Source organism: Aulostomus chinensis, chromosome 21 (genome assembly GCF_037954235.1).
Source record: "Aulostomus chinensis isolate RoL2024-O1b breed Wild chromosome 21, RoL_Achi_v1.0, whole genome shotgun sequence".
In the NCBI taxonomy this organism is placed as follows: domain Eukaryota; kingdom Metazoa; phylum Chordata; class Actinopteri; order Syngnathiformes; family Aulostomidae; genus Aulostomus; species Aulostomus chinensis.
The window spans coordinates 13,495,221-13,522,411 of record NC_141340.1 but is presented as its reverse complement, the minus strand read 5'-3'; the positions used below and the strand labels follow the sequence as shown (position 1 = coordinate 13,522,411).

The window sequence follows — 27,191 nt, the reverse complement described above, 5'->3', positions numbered from 1 at the left end:
AACTACCAGTATTTGGTAACTGAACTGACATGGACATTTAAAAAAGAAAGAAAGAAAGAAAGAAAAAAATACCCCCCCCCCCCCACCCAGACACAACCAACACTCAAAATAAGTCTGCAAATATGATAGACCAGAAAGACAAATTCATACATGATCAATATGCACACATGCACAATCACACAATCATTGCAGGTCACGCACCGTGGCGAGTGCAAACTTGTTTGAGCACATGTATATCTGGTTGAGCATCAGTGAAATCCCTGAAAGAATTCACCTCACTTCAAAACTAGTCCGACATGTAAATACACAGCGTTTCCTTTCCTGACATCTTAAATTGGTACACGGTCAAACAGAACGTGTCTACAAAGTAATAATGAGACGGATGGATTACAGCAACAACAACAACAAAAAATAACACAGGTTATGTGGCCCCCTCCCAATTGTCACCTCTCTCTTTTATAAAAATAAAACTGTGCTTCCCCAAGAAAACCCACCCTGGACTCTTAAGTATCCAACCAGTACCCCTTAAGCCTCTTTCCCTTTACCTTATTTTACACTGCTTCTGGACGAGACTTGAGCCGCAGCACTGTCATTTGAGAGGAATTCAAGTGCAGTTCTGGGATTGACAGCATGGAACCAACTGCATCGTCAGCTTCAAAGCGCAAAAATCATACATCTTGTATAATAATCAGACTAAAGCAAGTCCTCATGAAGTGACCGGGGAACGACCCAGCTCCATCTTTGGCTGACGTTCCCAAAAGCATCCAAGTGCTACACTCTTCAGAGGCAGAAGTTTGAAACGATATATGGGGAAAATGCTGCAAAGACAGTGTTTCCTTACATGCTTCTGAGAGTGGTTTGGTCCATCTTTCCCTCTATGCGCAACAGATTCCACTGACATACCTGGGGGAACTTCCTCGTCAAGCTGTACTCAAATCAGGACTCATTGTTTTGCATGAGGTGCTGAGAAACACCCTGTACTGCTAGTTTCAAAGCAAATTAATGAGACACAAATGATGTAATTATTTCAACATTCAGGCTGTTGGCTTCCCAATAGAACTGGTTCCGGATATTAAAAAAAAATCTGATTGGTAAAGTGTGCTGTTACCATGGAAATGTTACTGCAAATTTTTGTTTGAGAGGAACCTGGCCGCAGAAATATGATGTCCGTTTATTTTTTTTGGAGAAACACTGAATGATTTATTATGATGACATCATCAGTGTGATGGCAACATCAAAAATGGTCATTTGGTCATGACATGTACTTATTTATATATAAGCAGGTCAGAAATACTGTTTTCAATGCCTTATGGGAAAAGTAGTTCCTTGAAGATAATTTTGTGCAACACTTTTGCCTTTATCTGGGTTTTCCTATCATCTTTTTGCTCTGGATCAAATAGTTAATAGTAAGGAACGATTGGTTTACTGGTTGGTTCAATGGAACAATACAGACCAATAAATGATAGAAAAAAACAAAAAGAGAGGAAATCAAAGCCAATCTAAGTCCTTCAAATGTTCACAGATGGATTATTATAGCGCTTATATGCTTTTGGGAGAACGCCTGCTGGAAACACCTGGGGTGGTCAGTCACATCATTCCTTTCTTCTATCTTTTTCCCCTTTTATTACCAGCAGGGGGCTTCTTGAGCTGGAGCAGGGGTCCTCCGGCGCCGAATCCTGCAGCAGGCGGGTTGGACACACCGAAGGTCAGGCCGGCCGAGGGGTTGATGCCGGGGTTACTGAAGTTAAAGCCTGTGCTGCTGCTGCTCCCAAAACCTACAGAAGCAGAGAGGGAGACAGAATAAGAGAAGACACCGGTCATGTCCAGGTATAAAATACAAGATCCTTCTCTGGGTGGTGGTGACCTTCACACTCAATAAAAAAGAAGAGGGATGACCTTGACAAAGCTGACCAATGGTGGAGGGAGGGGGAACTTGCTATAAACGCTTTTAGAAGAGAGCCATGCGTGAAGAAAGAGGTTGCAGTACACATATACCTGCACTCAGACTGCCTCCTGTGGGCTTACTGGTAGAGGCGAAGGCAAAAGAAGACCCCCCAGTCCCCACCCCACCAAATCCTGGCCCTCCACCAAAACCTGCGGGGGAAGAAAGTGACAGGGGAGTCAGTTGAAGCTGAACACACAACCTAAACTCTGAGCACGGCTTAACGTCTGACTTAACACTGCAGAGCTAAACAGGACTGACAGCACACTTGAACAGCAAAGCAAAGGTCAAAAAGAGAAATAAACAACACAGATGTGACCAAGCACACCAACTCAGTGAGAGTTCAGACCACCCACCCACCCCCACACACACACACACACACACACACACACACACACACACACACACACAAAACGCTACTTATTTAATTGGCCATTTTATTAGCTTAAATGCAAAGCTTTAGCACCACTTTAGGGAGATTACCAACCACCATCCTCATCACAGTAAGGTTTTGCAAGTGTTTGAATCGTTTCTTGTGGTGTGAACGCACTTCACATCTTGCAGAGTGGAAGAAAAGGAAAATAAGGCTAAGCATCATGTTCTCACACACAGACACATACTACCTGCTACCTCACTAAAAAACTAGGAGAGAGGGGAGAATGAACACACTGAATAAGGGAATATTAAAAGAAGCAGAGGTAATACCTCCCAGAGTAGTCGAGCCCAAGCTAGTGCCCACTGCTGAGGCAAAAGGGTTTCCAAACCCCGCCCCCAAGGGTGCCTGGGTCCCTAAGGCACACAGAGAGAGCATATACTTTACTCCTCTTAAATCATGTGAGGTCATTGTTGTTCTCATATTACCTTTCACAAAAAGAGCTGGTTAATGCATCATGTGCATCTTATAGTTACAAAGTTATACTTCTCTTAAAGAAAATCACCATAATATATATTCATTAAAAAAAAACAAAAAACTCAATTCATGTAAATGAGTTTGACAAAATATTAGAAAACACCTCCAAAATAAAACTGTTGTCTAACAGAACCAATAACAAGGGATTGTAATCTTCCCTGCAGGAGGATTTCATGCATGGCTGTTATACTGCATTAGTTACTGTATGTGTAGGTGTCCCTAATAAATCAACAAGCGGGTGTACAATGTGAATACATACAACCCACTAAGTGGTTTCAAAATACAGTAAAATTGCTAACACATTCAAGTGAAAATACATTTTTTTTTTAAATCTTCGCTAATGAGCAGTGCCATTAACTGTACTGACCGTATGTAGAAAATAAAAATTCTGCTAGTTCTTTCACTCAGAAACTTGTCTTTTTTTTTGTTTTTTTGTCTGTATGCATCTCTTAAAATCATGTGAAATTTAGTAAGGGTCCCAATTCGACTGCATTTTTTTTTAAGACGTCAGTTGAAAAAGAAACAAGGACAAACGTTTCTTTGTTTAAAAACTGATTTATTGTCAATTTAATATGCAATTCCACTTACATGAAACACAAACAAACAGTTTAGAACAGAATTGCTAACTGCTACTGCATTTGACAAGTTTCCAAAATTTTCAAGATTTCTGAGAGTGAATGAACTAGCATCCGCAAAAAAAAAGCATCACACAATTATTGAATATAGCTTAAAAGGCACACCATATTATATATTATATATACTGTATTAACAGGCATTGGTTATATAAGTTTAAATACACTCATCTACAAGTAAAAGCACTCGAGTTAGAAATGAACGGTGGATTCGGCATGTATGGCTGCCTCTCAGTGTAAACTGGTCAAAATAACAAATACTCCGTGACACGTGACAATTGGCCTGTAGAAGTCAAGAAGGTCAAGTTTCGGGTCATCCCACTGAGGATTTGAATAACCTTTTAAAAACCGTCGTGTTTGTCCAAACATTTTTGGCCGGTGTATTCTTAGACGTGCCAGACTTTTGGTTTGGGGTCAGTTTTCTTACAAAAGCTGGATAAATGTACATATAATTAAAAACACGATTTGAGTGAGATCAAGTTTGATTTTGGAGAGATGTTTGTTCATAAACACTTTTAGGTGTTCATCTCTGGTTAATTTTTGCAAACTTTAAAAGAAAGTGCAAAAAGCCCTCAAAACACAACCTGTAATAGTTGTATTGAACTGACTCGTACCTCTCGGAAGCCACTTATTGGAAAAAGAAAACACTACAAAAAAAATGAAATACTGCAAGTGGATGGTAGATTTGTATTTGAGAAAAGACAGAATAAGAACATTCCGTAACAGTCTGTAACAGCCAACGACTACAAAAGACCTGACGCTCCAAATAAATATTCCTAAAAGAGCTACCAGCCAATGTAGTGAACGACTGTGAGGCTCAACATCAAACAGGAGAAAAAAAATCTACTCAATCCAGAATCAAGTTTCAGAATAATTCAAGTTTCGATTTTGCACTTAGTATGCCAACGGTGGTATTTGTACTCTGCCAAACAAAGTAAAGATTAAAATAAATCACATTTTGATTCCTTTACCTAAAAACGAGAGAGAGAGAGAGAGAGGGAGAGAGAGAGAGAGAGCGAGAGAGAGCGAGAGAGAGAGAGAGAGAGAGAGATCGCTCCTGCAGTTGTAATGGCATTCAAAACACTATCATTGCTCAGTATTTCCATGTCATTTAACTGACATCTCTAGACGATATCTCTTGGAAGAAGATGGTCCAATGTCCACTGTTAAGGTCCAAACAGCTCAGCCGGACTTAAAGGAACATGTCAACTTTTTGGGAAGTAGACTCATTAGTCATCCTCCCCAGAGCCAAAGAAGATGGATAAATTCATCTCCTCTGTGTGGGCATGAGGGAGCTGAGACCAGCTAGTTAGCCTAGCAAAATGAATGGTAGTAGGTGTGCCAGTTGGCATGCATCCATCAAAAGTCCTAAAATACATTTTTCACCCGCCAAAATTATAGATAAATAAATCTTTGTCTGCATTAATAATATAACTAGGGTTGAGCATTACATTCATTTGCACGTTTATAATTACAAGATGTAGTATTTTGAAATCGGACACTTCAGGACACTAAAACTACTTTCATGACCAAAAGTGCTAGAGGCAGAGATTTCACAGAGCACGTGAAGAGCCCCTTTGTAACTTCTGCCAACAAAACAAAATGTCTGACCACTAGAAGAGCGACTGCCATTAACAACTGTTGACATTCGAATTCAAGTGGGCAATTACTCCTGGTTAAACTGAGGTACTGTACGCCTCCGCTTCCCACCCTCTACCATTCGTTGCACTAAGCTAACTAGCAGCCAGTCGGTCTTTGTGGGTGTCTCCTACTTAAGGCATACACAGAGGAGAGAAGGGTATCCATCTTCTTTTTGAGCTCTTGAGAGGAAGGAAAATAAACACATTTCCTAAAAGGTTTGCACATCCCTTAAACAATCGCCACCGTGCCAGGTACAACTGATGAGTGTGGAAGACGATATGTCAAGATGTAAGCTAAACAATGTGAGAATCCAGCTAACACACATCCAGCTCAGTCCAAACCTGATTCTCCTCAACGCAAGAAAATTAGGGTCAGGTTTTTTTTGTTGTTTTTTTTAAATTGACTGAAATGTACAAAGCAGCAGTTGATGTTGTAGTACGCAGAAGATGCAGATTGGCTTGCTGAGTACACGTTGAGTGCTGTCGTGTGACAGGAAAACACTAACCGTTTTTGTCCTCACGCTTCCAAGTGCCAAAAAGTCATCAAAAACAGTGAAGCTTTCAACATTTATATCAAACAACAGCTTTATGGGAACTAAAACTCTTGCAAAATGTAAATTCACAATCTCGCCAGCCTGTTTTTTTTTTTTTTTTGGGGCACAAACTTATCTCACGCAATGTAGAATCATTGTGAGCAACAAAACTCTTCTTCTGAGGGTTCATACGGATTTCTTCATTATCAACACACAAGTACCACTAGTAGTGCACGACATATCTGAGATGACAACTTTCAAGTTCCTGCGATCGAAAACTGTTACGCTCACAGTAGCCCTTAGGTGACATTGCTTTAATCAAGTAACAGTGGTTGTTTTAATCCCTCTTGAATTTTATTTTACAGATGGTTTGTATGATGTTTTCATTACAGGAAATCTAGTGTATTTCTTCGTGAAGCCTCCACACAACGTCCCACATCAGCTCAGTGATTGTACACAAGACACATCAAGAACGCTAGCTCGTTATGCCAGCATGAGACGAATGTCGTGGCTATCCTACAAGCCTCACTTCCATTACAACACCAACTAAGTGCAGCAGACGATTTATTAATTATACTTTAGGTAGTTAAATCGTTTCTCGTTTCATACCTGAGTTGTTTGGCACTTTTTTTTTTTCATATATGCCTGTTGTGGCACAAATCTGGATATGCTTTTAGCCAACACAAACAACAAGCCTACAGCGCACCAACGTGTTCACAAGTCAAATGAGAATCTACAGTGGCACCCAGCTGCATGGTTAGTGTTGTGTGTGCTGCAATACTGGCCGTCCCACTATATCCTTCCAAGTCTTTCACAAGCAAGAAATAAATAGGTAAATAAATACGAAAAGACTATGAAACAAACACATGAGCACTTGAAAATAACGACTATTTGGCCATAGGTAATGCAACTCCGAGGCTCGTCGACTTATCAGACCAGAAGAAGGTGAGTTGCAGTGTTTCAACAGTGTGCAATGTCGTTTTCATCTGTGTTTTTGACATGACAAATTGTGGCTGACTGATCGGCTGTTTAGAAAGTACCACCCCTGCTTGGCACACAGAATTAAGGGCTGGATGCTTCTTCAAAACAGCTCCTGCACGAACTGAATAGCAATCTAAAATGTATGTTCTGAATATTTGCCCACTGATAAAGAAGAAAAGGTAAACCCAAATCTGCCTGGGCAACTATTTGGTGGCAAGAACAGTCGAAGCAGAAGCAGCACACTTGATTGAAATTTAAAAGTGAACCCAGGTTAGAGCTCATGTTTTAATGAACTAACCCTGATGCCTTTGTAACCCAGTTTAAATATTACTATCAAACTTCCATGACATTTCATATTGTAATTATTGCAAATTCATTATTTACTAATCTCACTTCACAAGAAAAGAAAAAGTGGAAACATGCTAATATACACAGTAGTTTAGATTTTTGTGTAACGTAGGTGCCCTGATATGCCAGTAAATGGTCAACAACAGGCTGAATATGTCTTCAACACAAAGGTGTTAGCAACAATAATATTTTAGTTGTTAAAGCAGTCCTGTGCTATTAAGTGTTGAGGTGATGAAACAGTGTAACCTGCTGAAACGGCTGAGTTGTAAAGCGTTGATATCGGTCTGTTTGGGATATAGCTATAAATAAAACAACTACAAACATGCCAACACATACAGTATCTAACACCCCCCTTCATGTAAGGGGGAAGTAGAAGAAATTATCTTTACCTGTTGGCTTATGTTATGTTGGACATTAATCCTGTGTAGAGTCATACTTGTTGTAATAGTGTTGTGGTTCCTTACAGGCAGAAGATGAAATGGCTAAAATATGGCGTTATCTAATGAATAACACATTCTTTGAAAATAAATAGACCTGGCTTGTATGGTACAAGTTGACGTGAGCCATGTGATCATTAAGAATATCGTTTCCTAAATGTGGGTCTTTTCTTCGACTCTGACCTACAAGACCCTGAACAGTAGAAGATGCAAATGCTTTAAAGAACCAATGGTAACACGATCTTTATTGAATATGGTCTAACAATGTTTTAGAGCCTGGGAAACACCTCTTCGTTGGTGGACTGAAAAACAAAAAACAAAAAAACAAAACAAAACAGTCGGAGCTACATTAAAGTAAATCTGTCATACACCAACTGATAACCCAGACAAAATGTCACCACAGACCGAATCCTGACTACTCGTTCAGCGGAACGTTTCTCTAAATATCTAAATCACACAGCAAATGCCTAATGATTCTCACACAATCGGATAACCGCCTTCGTTGGGTAGGCTTGTTTCAAGCATCCAATGGGTAGAATAGACTTAAATTGAGATAGCTTTATTTTGTCATTCCCCTGTCATCTATCAGTTCCCTGTCCCTGCATCCCGTTAGAGAGAGAGCACGGGGAACACGAGAGAAGTTACATGAAGGATGTTGGTATATCCTTGGTATCATTGAATGTGGTCTGTATGACATTCTGAAGTTTATAGGCTTGGCATCAACACTGCCAGGGTCTGGCAATCAGTTCCCACCGAAGCCGTTCAGGAAGTGTCCTCACCCTGGTATCGTAAGGCTCTTAGATACGTGAATCTCACCCTTGAACATAGAGTCAGAGACGAGATGTAAGGCAGCACAAAAGTTTCCTGTCAAAAGTGTAGGAACAGATTCTCTTTCATTAGAAAATATATGGACACAAGAGAGTGCAACCAGCTAAGGCCCTTCTGTTCCATTGTTTCCAGCTATACGCATCGTTATTCTGCTCTGCTCATATGATAACACTTATCTGCCCCTCTTCTCCCTGCTTTGTTTCTTTTTATTTCTCCGACTAGGTGATAGGAGGAGAACTTTCTAAAACTTGTAGGCAGTCAGACCTGGAGTTGGCTGCTGTTGCTGGGTCAGTGTGGCTGCCATGGCAACCGCTGCAGCGTTTGGCACACTGGAGAACGGGGCCGGACCAGTTGTTACTCGCGGGGCGCTCTGCCACTTCCTGTTAGATGCCCGCTTGGACTCAAAGACGTCCGTGGAGTCTTCCAGGAAGGCTCGGCGATAGGAAAGGTACTGGTGCTTCAAGATCTAGGACACAAGATGGGAATACATGGAAAGAGAGAGGTTGGACCTACTGTTAATGCATTCAAATGACAATTTTCTTGGAATCTTAACAGTTAGTGCTTGGTGCAAAACAGCTTATACAGTTTGTCCCAGTTTTTGTTCAAAAAATCCAGACGGGAGATTGTAACATCAATTTTGTACGATATTGTGAATGCTTGCAAACCTGGATCATTCATGCAGGGGAAAGATTTTCCAGAGGGACCTTGAAGTAAGTAAATTTCCCCTTGCACATTCACATTTGACCAATGAAATCTTTTCTTAAATCACACCTCTGGGTCATAAGTGAGAAGTTATCTCGGTTCAACAACAGCCAGTACTATAAAACTAACAACACAATGGCCTTAACAACCAGGCCAAGAATGGTTGTAGCCAATATGCACTGACTGATATCCACAGAACAGGGCCTTCTGAGAGCTTTGGCATCAAATCTTTGGTCTTTTTAGTTTATGTACTGTGTTACCGACAGCTCTGTAGCTCATCTGTCTGGATAGGTTTTTGGTTGTGTGAAATGGACCCAGGCAATATTTTTTTGTCAATTATGTCATATGCAGTCAAACCCAATTGCTAGCCATTATTATTCTCATTAAAAAGTACGAAGAGAACTGACCTTGACATTCTCATGGACAGACTGGAGCTGGGCAGCCTGAGCGACAAATGTCTGGTACAGCTTCTGCATGGCCATGGTCAGGTCTAGGAACACAAAAATTACAATGTATTCTTTTTTTGACAAGTGAAATGGGTAAACAGAAATACAATAAGGATCAAAATAACAGTATTTTGCTACTTTAACCCTTTTTTAAATTCCTGTTTGATCTGAAATAAGTATCATCGATTCACACACTCTTTAGAGCTAAAAAAAACAAAAACAAAACAAACAAACATGAACACCAGTGTGATTTAATGTGCAGAATATGAATGAAGCTGTTTCAACACTTTAATCACAACTCTAGGAAGGAGTCCTCTTACCCTGAGGGGTGATATGGGAGCCACTGCTCTGTGTTGTCAGGTGGTTCTCCAGCTCTTCTATCTGCTGCCGGTACTGCTGCAACTGCACCTCAAACTGCTCGACGAGGCTACGGAAGTAACTGAATGGGGGGGGGGGGGGGGGGTGTTAATTGGTCCATTTAAACACGTGATGAAAATCCAGAGACTAATGAGGAAGGCATTTTCTCATTTAGTCATAAGATGATGAAACAGATCTAAAAAAAAAAAAAAATTTTTCAACAAAACATTTCATTTGAGTTGGTTCTAATTTTGGACGAAAATATTTGTTCACTTACTCTGATGGAGCTGTGTTCTCATGTTGGAGTCCAGGAGGGGTCTTTTGTGTGCGCAGTGCTATGTCAGCATTTTTTAGCTCCTAAAGAAGAAAAGATGAAGTTAAGTCACATTTCTGGGACAGATTTGTTTATTACTAAATTTTCAGGGTTTTGTTCCATGTTTAGGAGATAGTTTGGTAAACAAGATAAAGTTTAAAACAAGACAGCGGCAATTTGACACTCCTTCTGCTTGTTTGAAAGTTGTACATTGAGTCATTGCGGACTGCATTGTAGTCTCGCCGCGTGACTTATGCAGTTTGCCCAAATAAATGTTGAATAACAGTTATATTTACAGAAATAAATGTAATAAAAGACGAGCTCAAACCAGAGAAGCAAATAGAGCATGTGGAAATAAGTGGGAGGAAATGTGATGTTATGAGGCGGTCCAGTCACAGCTGCTGTGGTCCACATTGGCACAAGGGATGTGCATGTCAGTCTATGCTTTAGCCAACTGTTAGGAGTGTGAGATTATTTAGGACCTCTTACACTTGAGTGAGGACAGATGTGCTCCTACCTGTGCTGTCTCCAGCTTTAGCTTGTCAATGGCCAGAGCCTGGCGCTGCAGACCGCTGGCACTGACGGACAGAAGCTGTTTCAGGGTCTTGATGTCATCTTGGACTTTAGAAATGGCTTTTGATGACATCCTGCTGATGTCCTCCTGAACCTGTTTTTGCTCTTTTACAAATTTTCTGTGAGAGGAAGGACATTGAAAAAACAATGGTAAGGCTTTCACATTTCAAACCAAGAGGACCTAACTCTGCCAAGTATCATGCTTAGGTGCATGACCTAGAGGCCAGTGAAACAATGGCTGTGTTACAATGTGATGTTTACAAGCACAACACCACTTACTGGAAATTTTCAACATCTTGGCAAATGACAGGGGGCAGGTTCTCATCTTTCAAAGCTTTACTGTCCCTGGAGGAAGGACAAAGAAAGAAATGGTCATCATTTCTAACAATACACTTCTTTATGCTGTCATATATAATTCAATCAATATGTGTAACTGAAATTTTAACGTTCTAGCACGCAGGTTGTGTACCAGAAAAACTTTGTTTTACGAAGAATTGCGTTACAAGTCTTGAGTGGCTTTTTTTATTGACACTTGTGTGAGCAGTGGGACAGGTTTTGTCAGACATACATTTTTTGAAAAGTTCACAAAAACATGGAGCAATGCAAAAAGGCCGTCCTAGATCAAGATAAGCTTTTGACCACATAATGTAATGAGTGTAACTGTGGCGCACACCAATTTGGAACAGAGCATAGTGCAGGGCAGGAGTTGATATTGTTAAAAACCTATATGCAATACCTTTTTCTTTTTAGAGAATCTTTGCAACTAACATGACATGTCACAGGAGGAATGCACTGCTACTGCTCCATGCAGTGCCTTGCACATATTAGGTTGTTAAGCCAGCAGGTGGGTGGCTTTCTGCAGCCAGTCGGTCGATAAATTGGTAAGTTAGCCAGGATTCATTTCATATTCGTCAATGAAGTCAGTCACAGTCAGTAGCTGTCACTTCGCCAGTCATCAGAAGCTGGAAGCGGCCTGTACCATGCTAGCTATCATTGCTGTTGAGTGCAATCATGCGGATGTCTGCACTGACTCAAATGTCCGTCATGTTTAACATGTGAAATGTCAGATGTAAGCTAGAGGTGAATTTCAGGATGATCTGCTGAAATGAGGTTGTTTTTAATGGTGGTGATTATATATTATGAGAAATGTGAGCTCCATCCACAACATAGCTAGCTAGCTAGCTAGGGGCGAATTTCCACTGGCTGACTTTGGCTCAGGTCGGGTTGGTTTGGCTCCAACACGGTACTAACCATCACCATTTTGGTCCCTGCTCCGCTGGGGTTCCAAGTGAGCCGAGCAGGGACTAAAATGTGACATAAAAACATAGCAGGGTGCTGACTGGGTAACGTACCCGCTTATGTCGTCTACTTCCCATCATCTTGGCCACGGCGGAATACTGGTCCATCGCTTAGTAAAGTCTTATACTTTTCTTGGGTGTTCTGTTTCGCCGCTTGAAGCCTTGCCTGTCTGTCGTCCCTTACTTTTAGTTCGTCCATCCACACTAGCGTGGTACCCAGTGCTAGTGGAAACGCACCCGTACTGACTCCACCCCACCCCACCTGAGCCGAAGTGAGCCAGAGGAAACGATCGGGTGTCCAAATTTGTATGAATAACTTCCAGCTGTAGGCTGTTCCTGTTCTCTCAGACAAACTAGCAAGAAAACTATGTGGTTGTGGCCATATTGTGCATGTGCATAATTATTTAAAACCTCTTCTAAACTAGCATTCGTGTTAAATGTCCTTCTCCGAAGCAAGTCTCTCCCTTTACGTCACAGCTTTTGCTCAGAGATTCCGAAACATAAGCACACGCAAAAAACAAACAAAAAAAACGACCTTGAAGTCACTGTTGTGTGTGTGTATATATATATATATATATATATTTATTTATTATGAACATCTAATATTTGTTAGACATATTTGCTTTCCCTACATGTTGATGGAATGAGGTCTCTAACCTACACCATGCTCTTTAACTGCAGTAGGACACAAACCATGATAATAGGAAAAATACATCTCAGCTCTTTTTTTTAATGGATTAGTGAATTCACAATTAATTTTTTTTTTCCACTGACAACATATTGTTTAATTGTGTTTGGCTTCATTACATTAATTTAAGTATTTTCATTTCATCAAGAACCATGTTGGTAAATATGACCTACTGTGCATTTGCTCCCAATGATGCGTCGCTTTTGTTCTCAGAGGAGGCGCTGAAGTCGACTCCACCCAAACCGAGGCTTGGAGCCGGGGCCGCTGACACAGCTGTGGGTGTAGCTAACAGAGAACCCAACGTCAACCCTCCTCCTCCTCCAAGAGTGGTCTGACCTAAGCCTGCAACACAGCATGAACACAAAGATCAGGACATATTGGAAATCACCTTCTTAGTTTTGAGAATCACTGCTAAAAGATATTTAGTCTGCGACTAAACTAAAGATTATCAAAGATGTCAAGTATGGTTAATTTCAGCCATTGCTGGACAGAGGCTCTGAGTGAAGAGATACTGGACAACTCCCAGTCAGCTGTTACAGGGAGTTATAACAGAGCCTGAATTAATGACAGCTGTCCCGGAGTCAATGATGTTACTAATGCTGACAAATCTAAAAGTGCTAAGCACTGAGTCTCAGCACAGCCTTGTGCCAAACACACCTAAGCACAAAAGTGTAAATAGATTCAGTCAAATAGCATCTCACCTGTTGACACAGTGCTGGAGAAGAGACCCCCACCCAGTGATGGGACTGTTGCGGCTGCTGTTGTGGCTGTTGCACCTCCGAGGCCAAGGGTGAAGCCTGTTGCTGCAGGCTGCTGAGGAGCAGTGGAGGTCAGGACAGAGCCAAATGATAACCCTGCCCCAGCAGGAGCTGATGAAGACGTGGTAGTTGTGGTGAGGGAGAAGGGTGTTGCTGAGCCAGTGGGCTTGTTGAAAGCCAGACTGAACCCAGTGGAGGCAGCTGTAGATGCTGGGGCACCTTGGAGAAGGTACATTTAAGGTTAGAACCATTTTCCATTCCATTTACTTCAGAAATACTACCAGTAATACAAACTTACCTAATGTAAGGCCAGTAGTGGGTGCAGCAGCACCTGCACAACATTGTAATTGAAAGACAAGGTTTTTGGCTGCAAATGACTTGAAAATTTCAGAACATTTTCCCATTTTCAAAAATTTTAATCAGTGTGACATTATTACTTGAGGCAGGTGTGTTGAAAGAAAACCCTCCTGTAGGTTTCTGCCCAAACAGACTTCCTCCAAGGGTCAGGGCAGCAGTGGTACTTGTAGTGGAGGCAGGGACTGCAGCGGTGGTACCCAAAGCAGTTCCAAAGGAGAAGCCACCAGTACCGGCAGCAGGTGCACTGGACGCAAACATTGCCATAACATCAGGCGGGGGGGGGGCACAGTCAGGATAAGTTCGGTCAGTGTCATCACAATTTAAGCGAAGTAGTTGTCCTATCATTAGTTTTAAAAAAGGGTTCATTGAATAGGTGACAGGAATATTAACAGAGCCAATTTTTAAAGAATTGTACAAAAATGTAAAAAAAAATGTAAAAAATTTGGTGGCCGGGACTTCAATTATTTGTGACAAGAATGTCATGGTTAACTGATTTTTACTAACGTCTATAGAGAAAACCCCAGCGAACGACAGATCGTACCTTTCATCATACATGAACATGTAACTTTGAGTCATTACGGTTACATCGAGTAGTTGTAAAAGTCGAGAAAGTTCTGTTAATATTGCGAGCTAACTTCAGGGAAGCTATGCTAACGTTAGCTACGCCGGTTGGATGTCGGTTTGATTAACTTACCTCGTTACGGCACCGAATGAAAAACCCCCACCAGGGTTGCTGGAACCAAGGGTCCCGGATCCGAAGTTAAAGCCAGACATTGTATCTGATGAGGCACAAATTACACTAACGGACTAATTATACGCATAGAGCAACCCAGCATCCCCGCTATCAGGCTAGTTAACGTTAGCCAGCTTTGAAAAGATGCCCGCGTGAGGGCCAAATCCGCACCGCAGTGTTCTCGCTGTTTGCCGTCAGTGCTCAAAACATAATTAGATAAAACATGTCATTTTATCTAACTGAATGTAGTACGGTTCCTCTAATGTGTTTCGCACCCAGTTGTGTCGTTTTTTAAATGTAGAAACCTGCAAAATATCGCAAGATGAATGATCGCATGGTGATATGTTTCCTATTACCCGCCTGTTCTTCTTCTTTGAGTTTTACCGTCAGTGTGCAACCAGTGTGTTGCATTACTGCCATCATGTGGAGATTAGCTGACGTGTATTAAAAAATGTAGGTGACAAAGTTTTGTTGTCGATATTCAGAAGGATTATGGCTCAACCGTTTCTTCCTGTTTGGAAAAAGTGATAAGACACTGAGTCAAACTGGTTTGAAAAACTTTTCAGAGAAGAGTATTTTGTAGAGCATAAACATTTTATGCAACCCTGAGGTATGCAATCACATCCAAGGCTCTTGTAATTCCTTTTATTGTTATTTATTTATTTCAATTTATGACAGCTCTCGTAACCTATAATGTGAAAAACTGCAATCATCAGCCTCGCTGTAGAAGAATATCGCTTCTTATGATCAACTACATTTCCCGTCATACAATGCTCTCTTCTGAGCGCATGATGCCATACACATGCGTAATGTTACGACGTAAGTACTGAAGGGCTTTTCCAAAAGCTTTCAGAATTGATTTCAAAATAAAAGACTTATATTAAGACCCTGTTAGCAAATAGTACCTAACATATGAGGCAGTTTTGTACTATATCAGTACACTGGGGCAAAAAAAATTGCATTGCTATGTAAATTGTGGAAATACAATCTCCCATGCTTTTTTATCCTCAAATATTTTAAGTTTTGTAAGTAATAAGTTATCAGCCTACCATTATCTAGTTATAGTACATAACAATTGCTTGATGTTTACATCTGTTTTATTTGCTCAAATCTCACAAGCATCATTGATGTTTTACTCTTAATTTGTCTTGCAAACCAGGGAACCAGGGAACTATCTATCATCTATCTATCTATCTATCTATCTATCTATCTATCTATCTATCTATCTATCTATCTGTCTGTCTGTCTGTCTGTCTGTCTGTCTGTCTGTCTATCTATCTGTCTGTCTGTCTGTCTATCTATCTATTTATCTATCTGTCTGTCTATCTATCTATCTATCTATCTATCTATCTATCTATCTATCTATCTATCTATCTGTCTGTCTGTCTGTCTGTCTATCTATCTATCTGTCTGTCTATCTATCTATCTATCTATCTATCTGTCTGTCTATCTATCTATCTGTCTGTCTATCTATCTATCTATCTATCTATCTGTCTGTCTATCTATCTATCTATCTACTGATGAATGTGTGGTGCTGTGATTTTGGGTTGACCATGAGTCCATCTAAATAAACCAGGTTCTCATTAAAACAATATCTCTTGAACACCTTCTGCTGTCTTCAAAACTGCAACAAACATTCTGGGGCTCACAGATGAAATTAAGACATTTGAGGGGCATCTGTTTCCTCACATGAACAGAATATCGCTGGAACATCTTTGGTGAATGCATTCAAATATAATACAAACATCCAACAGGGTACAAACATTTTGGAAGTAAAACTAAAGGTTACTGTGACAGACATCAGGGAGGCATACATTCTGTATTTGTAGTTGATATGTGTATAAGCCTGTGAATTGAGTTAACATCGTTATTAAATAATTCTAATGCTTTTGATAATTCAGCGTGAATGGCATGAACATTATACATTCATGCCGTAAAACGAATTGGTACAATTGGCCAAAATGTAAACGCAGATTTAGTGGGACTTTTATTTTGAAACCCCAACAACACAAAATTCAGGCGTGATGATTGTCGGACTCTTTACGCGGATGGAGGAATATAATAATTGACAATAAACACATATCGTTTGCCACGGACGCCGTAAGGGTGGCCTGTGTAGCACTAAGTTTTTTTTTTTATCAATGATAGCGTTTTATTCAGAGGGCGTCGTGTGAAGCTTTGCTGTTGGAGACAGCTGACTCGGAGAAATGGAGCATATCCGAACGCCTAAGGTAACAGCAAGCTAACATTTCATGCTAATTGCAATGGATTGGATGCAGACAGCAGCCTCGGCCTTGTGTTTTGGGGATTTTAGAGCGAGAGCGTGATTGTTTATTTATAGACTAGTTGTGTGTGGATAAATGTGATAGCATGATGGCTTTCAGGTGTTCCTAGCAGCCTGAAGACGTGACGAGCATCAATGAGCTGTTTGTTTTTCCTCCGAACAGCAGTTAGCTGTTGGTCTTCCGCTTTGCTATATGGTCCTGTTTTTACGCCCAGATTCACATTTAGGACTGCGAATCTCTTTTCATATCCAACATATGATCACTGTATGTTTTACCCAGACACCACCTAATTACATGTTATTAATTATATGACACAGGTTGTTAAACCATATTTTAAAGTGCAGTTTATCCCGTTAAATATTATGCAGCCAAGGATTTGATGTGATTACTGCATAGTTAAAGTAACCATTTAGCACTGATTGTTGGCAGGCACACTCATGGTGAACAGTTGAATTAGAACTTTTGTTTCGGTAGACTTTGTGGTTATATTAATTAAACAATTTTTTTTTTATGTAAGATTAGGATTGGGGCAGAATGGTATAAATATAAACTTCGTCCTGTTTTTTATCATACTGCTGCAATTTATGACATTGGAAGAGTTGTGTTGTTTTTGTTTTATTGTGTCTATCGGTCACATTTCACAGAGACAGACAACCATTCACACTCACGGTCACACCTACGGTCAATTTAGAGAATCAATCAGCCTCGTCCCCTCTTGATGTCTTTGGACTGTGGGAAGAAGCTGGAGTACCAGAGAGAACCCACACAGGAACAGGGAGAACATGGAGACTCACACAGAAAGATCCTGTGCTGGAGCCGGGACTTGAACCAGGAACCTTCTTGCTGTGAGGCGCTGACTACTGCACCACCGTACCGCCCTAAATATAAACAGTTACATTTTATATTTTTGAAAGCTCTCTTACAGCTCTTTACTTTTACAGTACTTGACAGCATTTCTTTACACCTGCCTAAAACCTTTGCTTAGCCCTGTTCATCACATTGTACATTACATACATAAAACATCAGGGACAAATTGAGGCATTCAAAATTTCTGCTCTGATTTATAAGAACAATATTTGCATAGTTTCACACTGTTACGGAACACATTAATATAGCTGCCATAGCGTACACGTGTATGACTTTGCGTCAATCTCGAGGCTTTTTGTTTCACTGCTCAATAAGCTATGAACTGTCTTGCTTATTTCCAGCCTAACATGCTGCAGCTAGCAGCAGCAACTTGTCAGAACTATATATCATTTAACTGACTGTCCCTTGACATTAACCTCTGCAACGTATTCAGCATAAACCTCTTAATACAATTACAAGTGGATTTGTAAGAACATGTTCAGGTGGGTGGAGGAGTCTGGGTGTGGCTCTACTGTCTTCAGGGTTTTAAAAGCTTTGCTTTTACAGGTTTCCATTTCGAGAAATGGTTGATCATCCCTATTTTTTTTTTTTTTAAAAAAGACAAGATTCTTTTGTTTTGATGTAACATTTCTCTGCTAGATGGTGATATCTGCACCATTAAACAAAAAATGTATACAATTTTATGACCGTCTGCAGTTTGAAGCATATCTTGGATGAAATTCCTGACTTGGAAAATCTATGTCACTACCTTTCTTCTCTCTCAACCCCTCGCTCACTGTCCCACACACCAGCAACATCCTGTATTTGCTACCTCAGCTTGTCATTGGTCGCTGCGAGACAGAGATTGGCACAATCTTTTCATCATATCTGACAAGAACAGGAAAACGGAAAAGAGAGAGACAGGCAGAGGATGTCTGAGTCAGCAAAGCAGTTACAGTGATGAATCATGAGTTTTTAGCCGTTTTGTTGTAGTGTGTAAGTACAACAAAGAAGAGGAACATTATTTGGAATTTATATAGTTTGTGGATGTCAAGGAATACAGTGTTTCACTAAAGGGGGGCGGGGGGGTGTACATGTTGACAATAGCAAATGGACCACAACCTTCTCTTTGAAAACATGTGATCTGAGTAAATCTTCTACTCAGTCTCTGTACTTTATACAGTGTCTATGGAGACAGTGCAGACAGAAGCAAAAATAATGGCACTTGCTATTTGTAATATTTTAAATCACAGCTTTAATTGAGCAGTATCATGAACTGTATGGTCACTACCACCTTGACTTCCCCCTATCCAGAAAAAAAATAGACTTTCACAGTAATGGAATTGGAAGCTGGTTATTAGGTGGTGCGCCGCCTTTTGAAAGGTTTCACTTCGGTTGCGAAAAATGTTGCTTCCTTACACGGCTGACTTTTTCCTAAACACTCCGGAAGTGAGGTGCACTGCTAAACCACCACCCAACTACTGTGTGTGTGTGTGTGTGTGTGTGTGTGTGTGTGTGTGTGTGTGTGTGTGTGTGTGTGTGTGTGTGTGTGTCTGTCTGTCTGTCTGTCTGTCTGTCTGCAGGTGGAGCAGGTGCGGCTGCTGGATCGCTTCAGCAACAAATCCACCAACGGCACACTGTATCTCACAGCAACACATCTGATCTTTGTGGAGAGCAGCTCTAACAACTCCACATCTGCCGGACAAGAAATCTGGGTGAGCAGTTACAGCGGTGACCTGTGTACTCCAACAGTATAACCGGGATATTATACAGTGCGCTACATATAGAGTATGTAATTATTGCTACTGTACTTCCACAGAGGAGGTCATGTTTTTTTTAGTGGCATTTGTTGTATTCCTGTCAAGCAGGATTATGCAAAAAAACTCTCAGCCAGATGTGCTGCCCTCATAATAGAACAGGAAACTGTTGTAACTGGACTCATGGTCAGATCTATTCCAGAGTCTCAGCCTCAAGACATCTGAACAAGCTGGATATAAGAGGCCCATGATGGCATACTCAGATGCTTTTTTCAAAACTGCACTGCCTGCATTTTGGCCAGGAAACACTTACGGAAAATGGCACTTTATTAGGAAGTAGTGGTTGGAGTGGTAAGTCTTCATTGTGAAGGAGAATAGTTTGTCCAAAAACACTCTGTGCAAGAAAACCTGGGCCGTAACCTCTTTTTCCGCCATCCGTCCTCTGTTATCTGTTGAGAAAGCAAATATCTTGCTTTCCTCTTTTCGTGAAACTTGTTCCTCTGCATGCTTTATTGTCACTGCCAGGTTTCTCTCTTTGTGTGTTTATGTTCTTTTGTGTGTGTAGGTCATGGTGCTGGCACCCGTGTTGCCATATGCACCTACACTGATGGATCCATGTTTGATCTCGGAAAGTTACATCGTGTGTGTGTGTGTAAAACAGGTCATTACCAATGCTGATAAATGTGCATCTTAATTATTTCCTGGGGTTTGTGTCCCTGAGGAATTGAAAAGATGCGCGTTGATTATGGTGATGTGCTGCTTTTGTCCCCTTTGCCCTCTGTAGTCATGTATGATGCAGCGTCACTCCAGATGGTCTGGACATCCGTGCATACACATCTGTTCATATTAACACCCGTTTTCAAGGTTTTTTTTCATAAATTTGCACAAGTGCTTTCTAAAGATCAGATGTATGCATGCAGGAGGTTATTTACTGGACGGACGTGCAAATAACCTCCACTCAGGACATATTAAACATGCATGACACAGACATCAACACCATGATATTGGAAATTTGGTTGAATTCCTCCCCTTCTTTCTTCTCTGCAGATTTTACACCACCATATCGCTTCTGTGGAGAAGCTTTCCCTCACCACCACCGGCTGTCCACTGGTCATTCAGTGTCGTAACTTCAGGGTGGTCCATTTTGTGGTCCAGAGAGAAAGAGACTGCCACGACGTTTACAGCTCACTGCTGCGTCTGCTGAGGCCAGGTGGGTATCTGTGTCAAGATCCCTTCATCCCATGACTAATGCTGCTTTCTTTCCCTCGTCCTTTTCTTACCCTGGCTTATTATGGACGCGTGTGACAGACTCACACACGGCATTGTTTAATGAAGACCTTCTTCTTCCTGTGTGCAGTATCGTATGAGGAGCTCTATGCCTTCTCCTACAACCCCAAACAGAATGACCAGCAGCGAGAGGAAGGCTGGCAGCTCATTGACCTCGGGGCTGAGTTTGAGAGGATGGGCGTCCCCTGCGACCAGTGGCAGCTCACCGATGTCAACAGAGACTACAAGGTAGGTGATTAATTGGGGCTTGTAAATGAATGAGTCCCCGTGAACGTTTTGGTTACATCGGATATTTTTTCTTAGCTGATGCTTGTGTTTTGTTTTTGTTTTTTTGAGTTAATAAAAAAAAAAAGAGTAACAATACTTAGAAATCATAGAAGCAAAGCATTTCCATTTCCACTCCTCTGAGGAACTCATTCATGACCAGACATTCCCTCTGTTTACACGCATAACAAAAAGGAATTCATTTCCAAATTTACCAGTGTGCATTGAACTGAAATGAATGGCAAACTGAAAAGATCTTCATTTAGTTTTCAGAAACTTTTTCAGGCCTTGAAGTTGTGATGTTTAAATTCCAATACAGTTCCAGAAAGTTGTTTTTTTTTTAAACACATAGACCCTGAATACACTCTTTCCAAACAGCAAGATTATGTCAGTGGCTCTGTGTGTCCAAGGATCGATTAACTAGCACAAATACTGTATGAAACCTGAACCACTTCAACCTGGACCTTGGTACCATCTTTGTTCACTATGAGCTCCACCGACTCTAAACAGATTTACTTAGTAGTAAAATTATTAAGGGCTGCCAGCATAAAAGCTGCACGTTTTATGGAGTTGATGCACGTACGGTCTGTAGTAGAAGACACTTGGTACTTTTTGTGGTAAAGTACTACATGATTTCAGCCTCAACAGTTGATCCAGAAGAGGGCGTTGGAGCGTCACCGTGAGCACAAGTTCTAAACATGATCCTGTGCAGGATAAATGAGTTTCATCTAAAGTATACCACAGCTTCAGAGAGGAATCAAACCGCTTCATTTCTACTTTCATTTTGTTGCTTAACACTGATACAAATTTCCAATTAATCAAATCCATAATGTCAAAGAGGAGAAAAACATTTTTAGTTGTTTTTTTTTTTTGCATTTATATTAAAAATACACCTGTAGAATTTGTAGAAGAGTAAAAACATTACACTTTATGGCACAACTGTATATTTGTATTTGTAATTCTAAAATGTTAACTTTGCTATTTGTCTTTATTCGTCCAGCTTAAGAAACAGTAATGCTAATTTTAGTCATATGAAATTTGATTAAAAAAATACACAGCATGGAAACTATAAATAATCTTGAAGCCTCTGCAAGTTTTCTGAGAAAATTGATTCCTACTGAGGAGGAAAGACAGCTTGGAGGAAAGTGCAGAAGAAAGTTGGGTTTTGTCTTATTCCTGTCACACGCTCACATGTAGAATTGTTTTGAATGGTGCAATCATCAGTCCTGATCTTTGGTTCACTTGAGGTTTTTCCTGTTCAGACGAGGTCATGATAGAATTGTTGCTCGCAACCTGGAAACATCTGGCTGTGTTCTCTATTTTGTCTGTGTGAATGTGTTCCGCGTACTCTTGTCAATCACAGGTGTGTGAAACATATCCTCGGGACCTGTATGTTCCCATCACGGCCAGTAAGCCTATTATTGTGGGAAGTTCGAAGTTCCGGAGCAAAGGACGCTTTCCCGTGCTGACGTACTTCTACCAGGAGAAGAAGGTACTTCATTCCCAGGACAACCCACTTGAGTCGCTTTTTGATTGGATTAGATTTAATTTGATTATGTTTCTCATAAAAAAAAGACAAACAAATTTCATCCAAGTTCATTGCCTTACAAACTACACAGTTGGATTTTTCTCTGTGGTCTTGAATGAATGTTGCCCTGCTGGCATTCTATCACTGAGTCTGGTTATTTATTTATTTATTTCAGTCTCAACAGAATGGCTCAAAATGGTCAATTAAACATCAGAGTTTACCGTCTTCGATTATCAGTCTGTGTTGCGATCAGTGCCATGCTTTCGTCCTGACAGGCAGCGGTGTGTCGGTGCAGCCAACCGCTATCTGGGTTCAGCGCACGATGCTTAGAAGATGAGAGCATGCTACAGGCCATCAGCAAGGCCAACCATAACAGCCGCTTCGTCTACGTCATGGATACCAGGCCAAAGGTACAGTCATAAACCCACACACAAACACACACACACACGCGCGCACCCTTCAACACCTCATGAGTGATATCATCCTATCATCTCTCCATCTTGCAGTTGAATGCGCTGGCAAACAGAGCAGCAGGGAAAGGCTACGAGAACGAGGATAACTACTCCAACATCCGCTTCCAGTTTGTCGGCATTGAAAACATCCATGTGATGAGGACCAGCCTGCAGAAACTGCTGGAAGGTTAAACACATGTTTAAATAGATATTGAACTTTTTTGATGAGCTCCTCAATACTAATGAAGACAAAGAAGAAGTCCAGGGAAGTGCTAATCTGAGAACTCTTTGCATGTCTCCTAGTGGTAGGAACCAGGTCTCTCTCCATGAGTGACTACCTGGTAGGACTGGAGAGCAGCGGCTGGTTGCGGCATATCAAGGCCATTGTGGATGCAGCAATCTTTCTTGCCAAGGTAAGCCCCCTTCCCTTACTCGTTTTGGCTTAAGTTGGAAATTATAACACGCATTGATTCCAACACTTGATTCCAGCAGAGGTCGCTGTCTACATTTGGGCTGGACTGAAGGCCTTGAGTTGATTCTTGATCACTCCATTGACAAACTCGTAGCCTTAGCTGACGTGACAGCAGAATCACAGTTTGGATGAGTGCTTTAAAAAGAGACAATATGAGTAAGAGTCAGTTTTTACCAAGAACCAGTATTTCATTATTCTGTCATTAGTTTGTCCAAAGGCAGGATGTTCGGTTTCTACATCAGCATAGCCTCCTGGACAAAAATCTTGCTCCCTCCTGCTGTCATATCCATGGCACTCAGGACCAACCCCTAATGTTGTTTGTCAGACATACCACTAAATGAGTGTGCTCTTCATGTAAGTCTCGCGCCTTTACCCACCAACCCCTACCGCCCCTGTGCTGTGACCCCCCCCCAGGCTGTGACTGTGGAAGGAGCCAGTGTGTTGGTTCATTGTTCAGATGGATGGGACAGAACAGCCCAGGTCTGCTCACTGGGGGCTCTGCTCATGGACCCTTACTACCGCACCATCAAGGGCTTCATGGTACCAGTCGCATGCTCGTTCACTCGCTCCATGTCTATCTCTCTCGCCCACTTTTTTCTCACTGTAATTCTGCTTTTAGGTACTGATAGAGAAAGACTGGATCTCATTTGGCCACAAGTTTGCAGACAGGTTAGACAAGTTACATCTGTAGCAGTAAAGATTGAGATTCTGTTACCACTTTATATTCTTCACATTTACAATTTATACTAAATGATCGTGTACAACGTGTGTATTCTTTGTTGGCGTCCAGGTGTGACCAGTTGGATGGAGATCCAAAGGAAGTGTCGCCCATCTTCACTCAGTTCCTGGAGTGTGTCTGGCAGCTGACCGAACAGTTCCCACAGGTGTGTATGATTGATAAATATATACATACATACATGCATACATGCATACATACACAGGTACTACTTTATATCTTACTTACAATGTACCAATCATTCTTTTTTCAGGCGTTTGAGTTCAGTGAGTGGTTCCTGCTGCAGATCCACGAACACGTCCATTCCTGTCAGTACGGCAACTTCCTGGGCAACAACCAGAGGCAGAGAGAAGAACTGCAGTGCGTCCACAAGTCTTATCCCTATCGTCTGTAAACGACAGATATTCATTATAGACTACGTCATTTAAAACAGCTACACAATGTTGCTGAAATGCACAAAAACACACCCATACACTTGTCCGGGGTCAACAGTTATTATTAATGATGAGACTAATTGTTCTTGTTTTTGTATTAGGGTAATATTCATTGCTGTTAAAAAGTCCCTATGTTGATGCTCAGCTCCAAATGTGTGAAATGTTTTCCCTTTATCTTGAATGAACATTTCTTATAGTCAGTCTTGTTTTTATATACCACAAACATAATTTTTCAAATTTTTTTAATTGACACTTTTTCTTCCCTTTATCTTCACTGGTAGCGTGAACTTGTGCAGAACAAAGTAGTACAGCACGATCGATAGGCTGTGACCGGGATGGATTTTGTTCCAACAGACATTTATGATACTTGAGTGAAAATTGTGGGGGTTTTTTTTCTATTGAAGTTGTTCATTTTTACTGTTCAAAGTGTACATGTTTCTGTTCAGGCTGAGAGAGCGGACTCACTCACTGTGGGCGTATCTAATGAGTGAGAAGCAGAATTACTTGAATCCGTTCTACAGCCCGGGGTACTCTGAAGCTCATCCCGTGCTGGAGCCCTCCACCCTGCCCTACCATTTCAAGTTGGTTCAGCCTCCTCACCTTTCCTGCCTCCTGCCAGCAGTTTTACAGTTTTCTGTTTTTAAATGTCTCTGTCACCATATTTGAACGTGTGCTGTGTTCATCTGTAAGGTTCTGGAGAAACATGTTCCACCAGTTTGACCGCTCCATGCACCCCCGCCAGTCCATCCTCAAAACTGTTTTGACCATAAGGGAGAACGGTCGTAAGACGGAGAACATACTGCAAGCACTGGAGAATGTGAGTTCTCTCTCTCACACACACACACACACAGTCGTTCTCGCTCCTGTTTGCATAGAACTGGACCGTGAAGGCGTTTCCTTCCACAGAGCTGTTATGGTTGCAATTCACATCTGATCATCCCAAGGTTTATTGATTATTTTAAATTGATAAGCGATTGTCTCACCATTGTCAAGAGAGAACAAGACAGTTCACCCTTTGCAAAGGCACGCCCTCAAAAGACAGACTGGGCAGTCAATGTGCAGCATACAGAGGTTGGACACTTTCATGCTGGCGCTTTGTTGACTCTGATGCAGAGGTTTCAGATTTTCTTCATTTTCAAGCTGCTTTTTTGGAGTTCCGTCTTAACATTGGCCTGGGGAACTGCGTAACAGTGACACTCGTTACCTCGAGAGATTGGAAAGAGATGCATGATCCCCCACCCCCCAATCAAAAGCAAAATCAAACTGTGAAAATTGTACGCTGTGGATAAAGCTATGTGGACAGCCTCAAATCTAGTTGGACCCCTCAAAGATCGACAGCTTTGTTTGCTTCAAGGTAAATAATTACTTTTAAGGAGAACTGGGCACAGAAACATGTGGTGCAAACACTGAACCTTAGTTTTAGCTTTTTCTTTTTCTTTTTTTTAAGAAAATTTAATCGCTGAGTCATTTCATAACAGTAACTAAGGAGGGCAGGCCTTCGCTAAGGTTAAATTATGTGTTTTATTTAACGCTTGGTTACTGTATTACTTCCTGTTCTGTCCTAAAATATTTTTAGTGGACGTATGTAAAACATAAACCTGCTGTCACATACCTGAATAAGTGAAACATCTCTAAATATTTAAAGAAGCATCACAGAATATACTGTCATGTTTTATATATTTCTGTGTTTTCTTGTCCTCTGTCCTGCATCCAGAGGCTCCACCAACTCGGTGTGACGCCTCTCGTGACCGCTGATCCTCCTGCGCCTCCTCCAACAAGAGATCAGCACTCTCACTCCACCCCCCTACCACCGCGTCCTGACTCCCTCATTCTGGGGGCACCTATCAACCATAAAGAGACGCAGCGCCAGGAGGAGGAGGACAATGAGCAAGAGGAGGTGGGTGAGGAGGCCACCGAGAGCACCGACATGGAGCGGACAGTAGAGGGCAGCAGCGGCACCGAGAGCCGAAAGCAGAGCTACGGCGAGCTGGAAGGGACATATAACAGCGAGCTCGCCAAAGAAGAGCCAGCTGTCGTCAGTCTGGAGTTTGGAGTGGCACGCATGACCTGCTGAAACCAAACAGGTTTGAGGGAAACCGAGGGACAATCTGGAGTCTTACTGAAAATTGGGTTTTTGGTGGCGAAGCTGTTGTATATGTGATTACGTGCTTGATTACGCAATGGTCCTGAATGGGCCGAGTGGATGACCTTCTATGTGTGTGTATAGTCTAAATCTCTATGGAGAGCTTCATTAATGTCATATACTGCATCTATAGGAAGAATCTTGTTTTTTTATGAATGTGGAGCAGCACTATATAGACCTAATGAACAGGAGAAGAGAATAAATTCATCTGCAAGGAAATAGTCCCCCTGTATTTTGTCCTTTTCTTTCATTTTCATGAATATTGATCATTGTTGCTGTGTGTGGGGGGGGGGGCACAATTTTACACTGTCAGTCCCCGATACTTCATAGTAAATGTCATGCTAACCAGATTAACTAATGACGTGATTCTCTGACATACATTTCTGATTGCAAAGGCTATCAAATATTTTTATCTCCATACGAGGCTCACATCCAGCCTAATCTCAGTGACACTTGGAACTCAATCAGATGATAATCTGACGGATTTTAGAAAATCAACTTGAAATTACAC

General features: G+C 41.3%; 2 protein-coding genes and 1 long non-coding RNA gene across 6 annotated transcripts; 2 read left to right on the top strand and 1 right to left on the bottom strand.

Moving 5' to 3' along the window:
• Nucleotides 1-60: 60 nt before the first annotated feature.
• Nucleotides 61-14,966, bottom strand: nup58 (nucleoporin 58). Of its 3 annotated transcripts, XM_086190692.1 has the most exons (14): nt 14,438-14,966; nt 13,824-13,987; nt 13,685-13,717; nt 13,330-13,605; nt 12,802-12,970; nt 10,922-10,987; nt 10,587-10,761; nt 10,034-10,113; nt 9,720-9,838; nt 9,361-9,443; nt 8,516-8,717; nt 2,648-2,731; nt 1,996-2,094; nt 61-1,775 (listed from the first exon to the last, which is right to left on the bottom strand). In XM_086190692.1, the coding sequence occupies exons 1-14, from the start codon at nt 14,515-14,517 to the stop codon at nt 1,606-1,608; spliced, it is 1,800 nt and encodes a 599-aa protein (XP_086046818.1). In that variant the 5' UTR covers nt 14,518-14,966; the 3' UTR covers nt 61-1,605. The 3 variants fall into 3 exon arrangements, with proteins under 3 accessions (XP_086046818.1, XP_086046819.1, XP_086046820.1); XM_086190693.1 differs by lacking the exon at nt 2,648-2,731; XM_086190694.1 differs by lacking the exons at nt 1,996-2,094; nt 2,648-2,731 and having other exon boundaries at nt 62-1,775; nt 14,438-14,964.
• Nucleotides 1,306-9,811, top strand: LOC147241772 (uncharacterized). The gene is made up of 3 exons (XR_015110797.1): nt 1,306-1,827; nt 6,559-6,602; nt 8,474-9,811. It is a non-coding gene; the product is annotated as an uncharacterized LOC147241772 (long non-coding RNA).
• mtmr6 (myotubularin related protein 6) lies at nt 13,579-26,898 on the top strand. 2 transcript variants are annotated; one of them, XM_086190690.1, is made up of 15 exons: nt 13,579-13,626; nt 19,191-19,322; nt 20,412-20,574; nt 20,722-20,879; nt 22,279-22,407; nt 22,719-22,853; nt 22,950-23,082; nt 23,199-23,308; nt 23,782-23,907; nt 23,987-24,036; nt 24,158-24,251; nt 24,357-24,463; nt 24,984-25,118; nt 25,228-25,354; nt 26,252-26,898. In XM_086190690.1, exons 1-15 carry the CDS (start codon nt 13,594-13,596, stop codon nt 26,609-26,611), a joined length of 1,992 nt encoding a protein of 663 aa, XP_086046816.1. In that variant the 5' UTR covers nt 13,579-13,593; the 3' UTR covers nt 26,612-26,898. The 2 variants fall into 2 exon arrangements, with proteins under 2 accessions (XP_086046816.1, XP_086046817.1); XM_086190691.1 differs by lacking the exon at nt 13,579-13,626 and adding an exon at nt 16,491-16,707.
• The last annotated feature ends 293 nt before the right edge of the window (nt 26,899-27,191 follow it).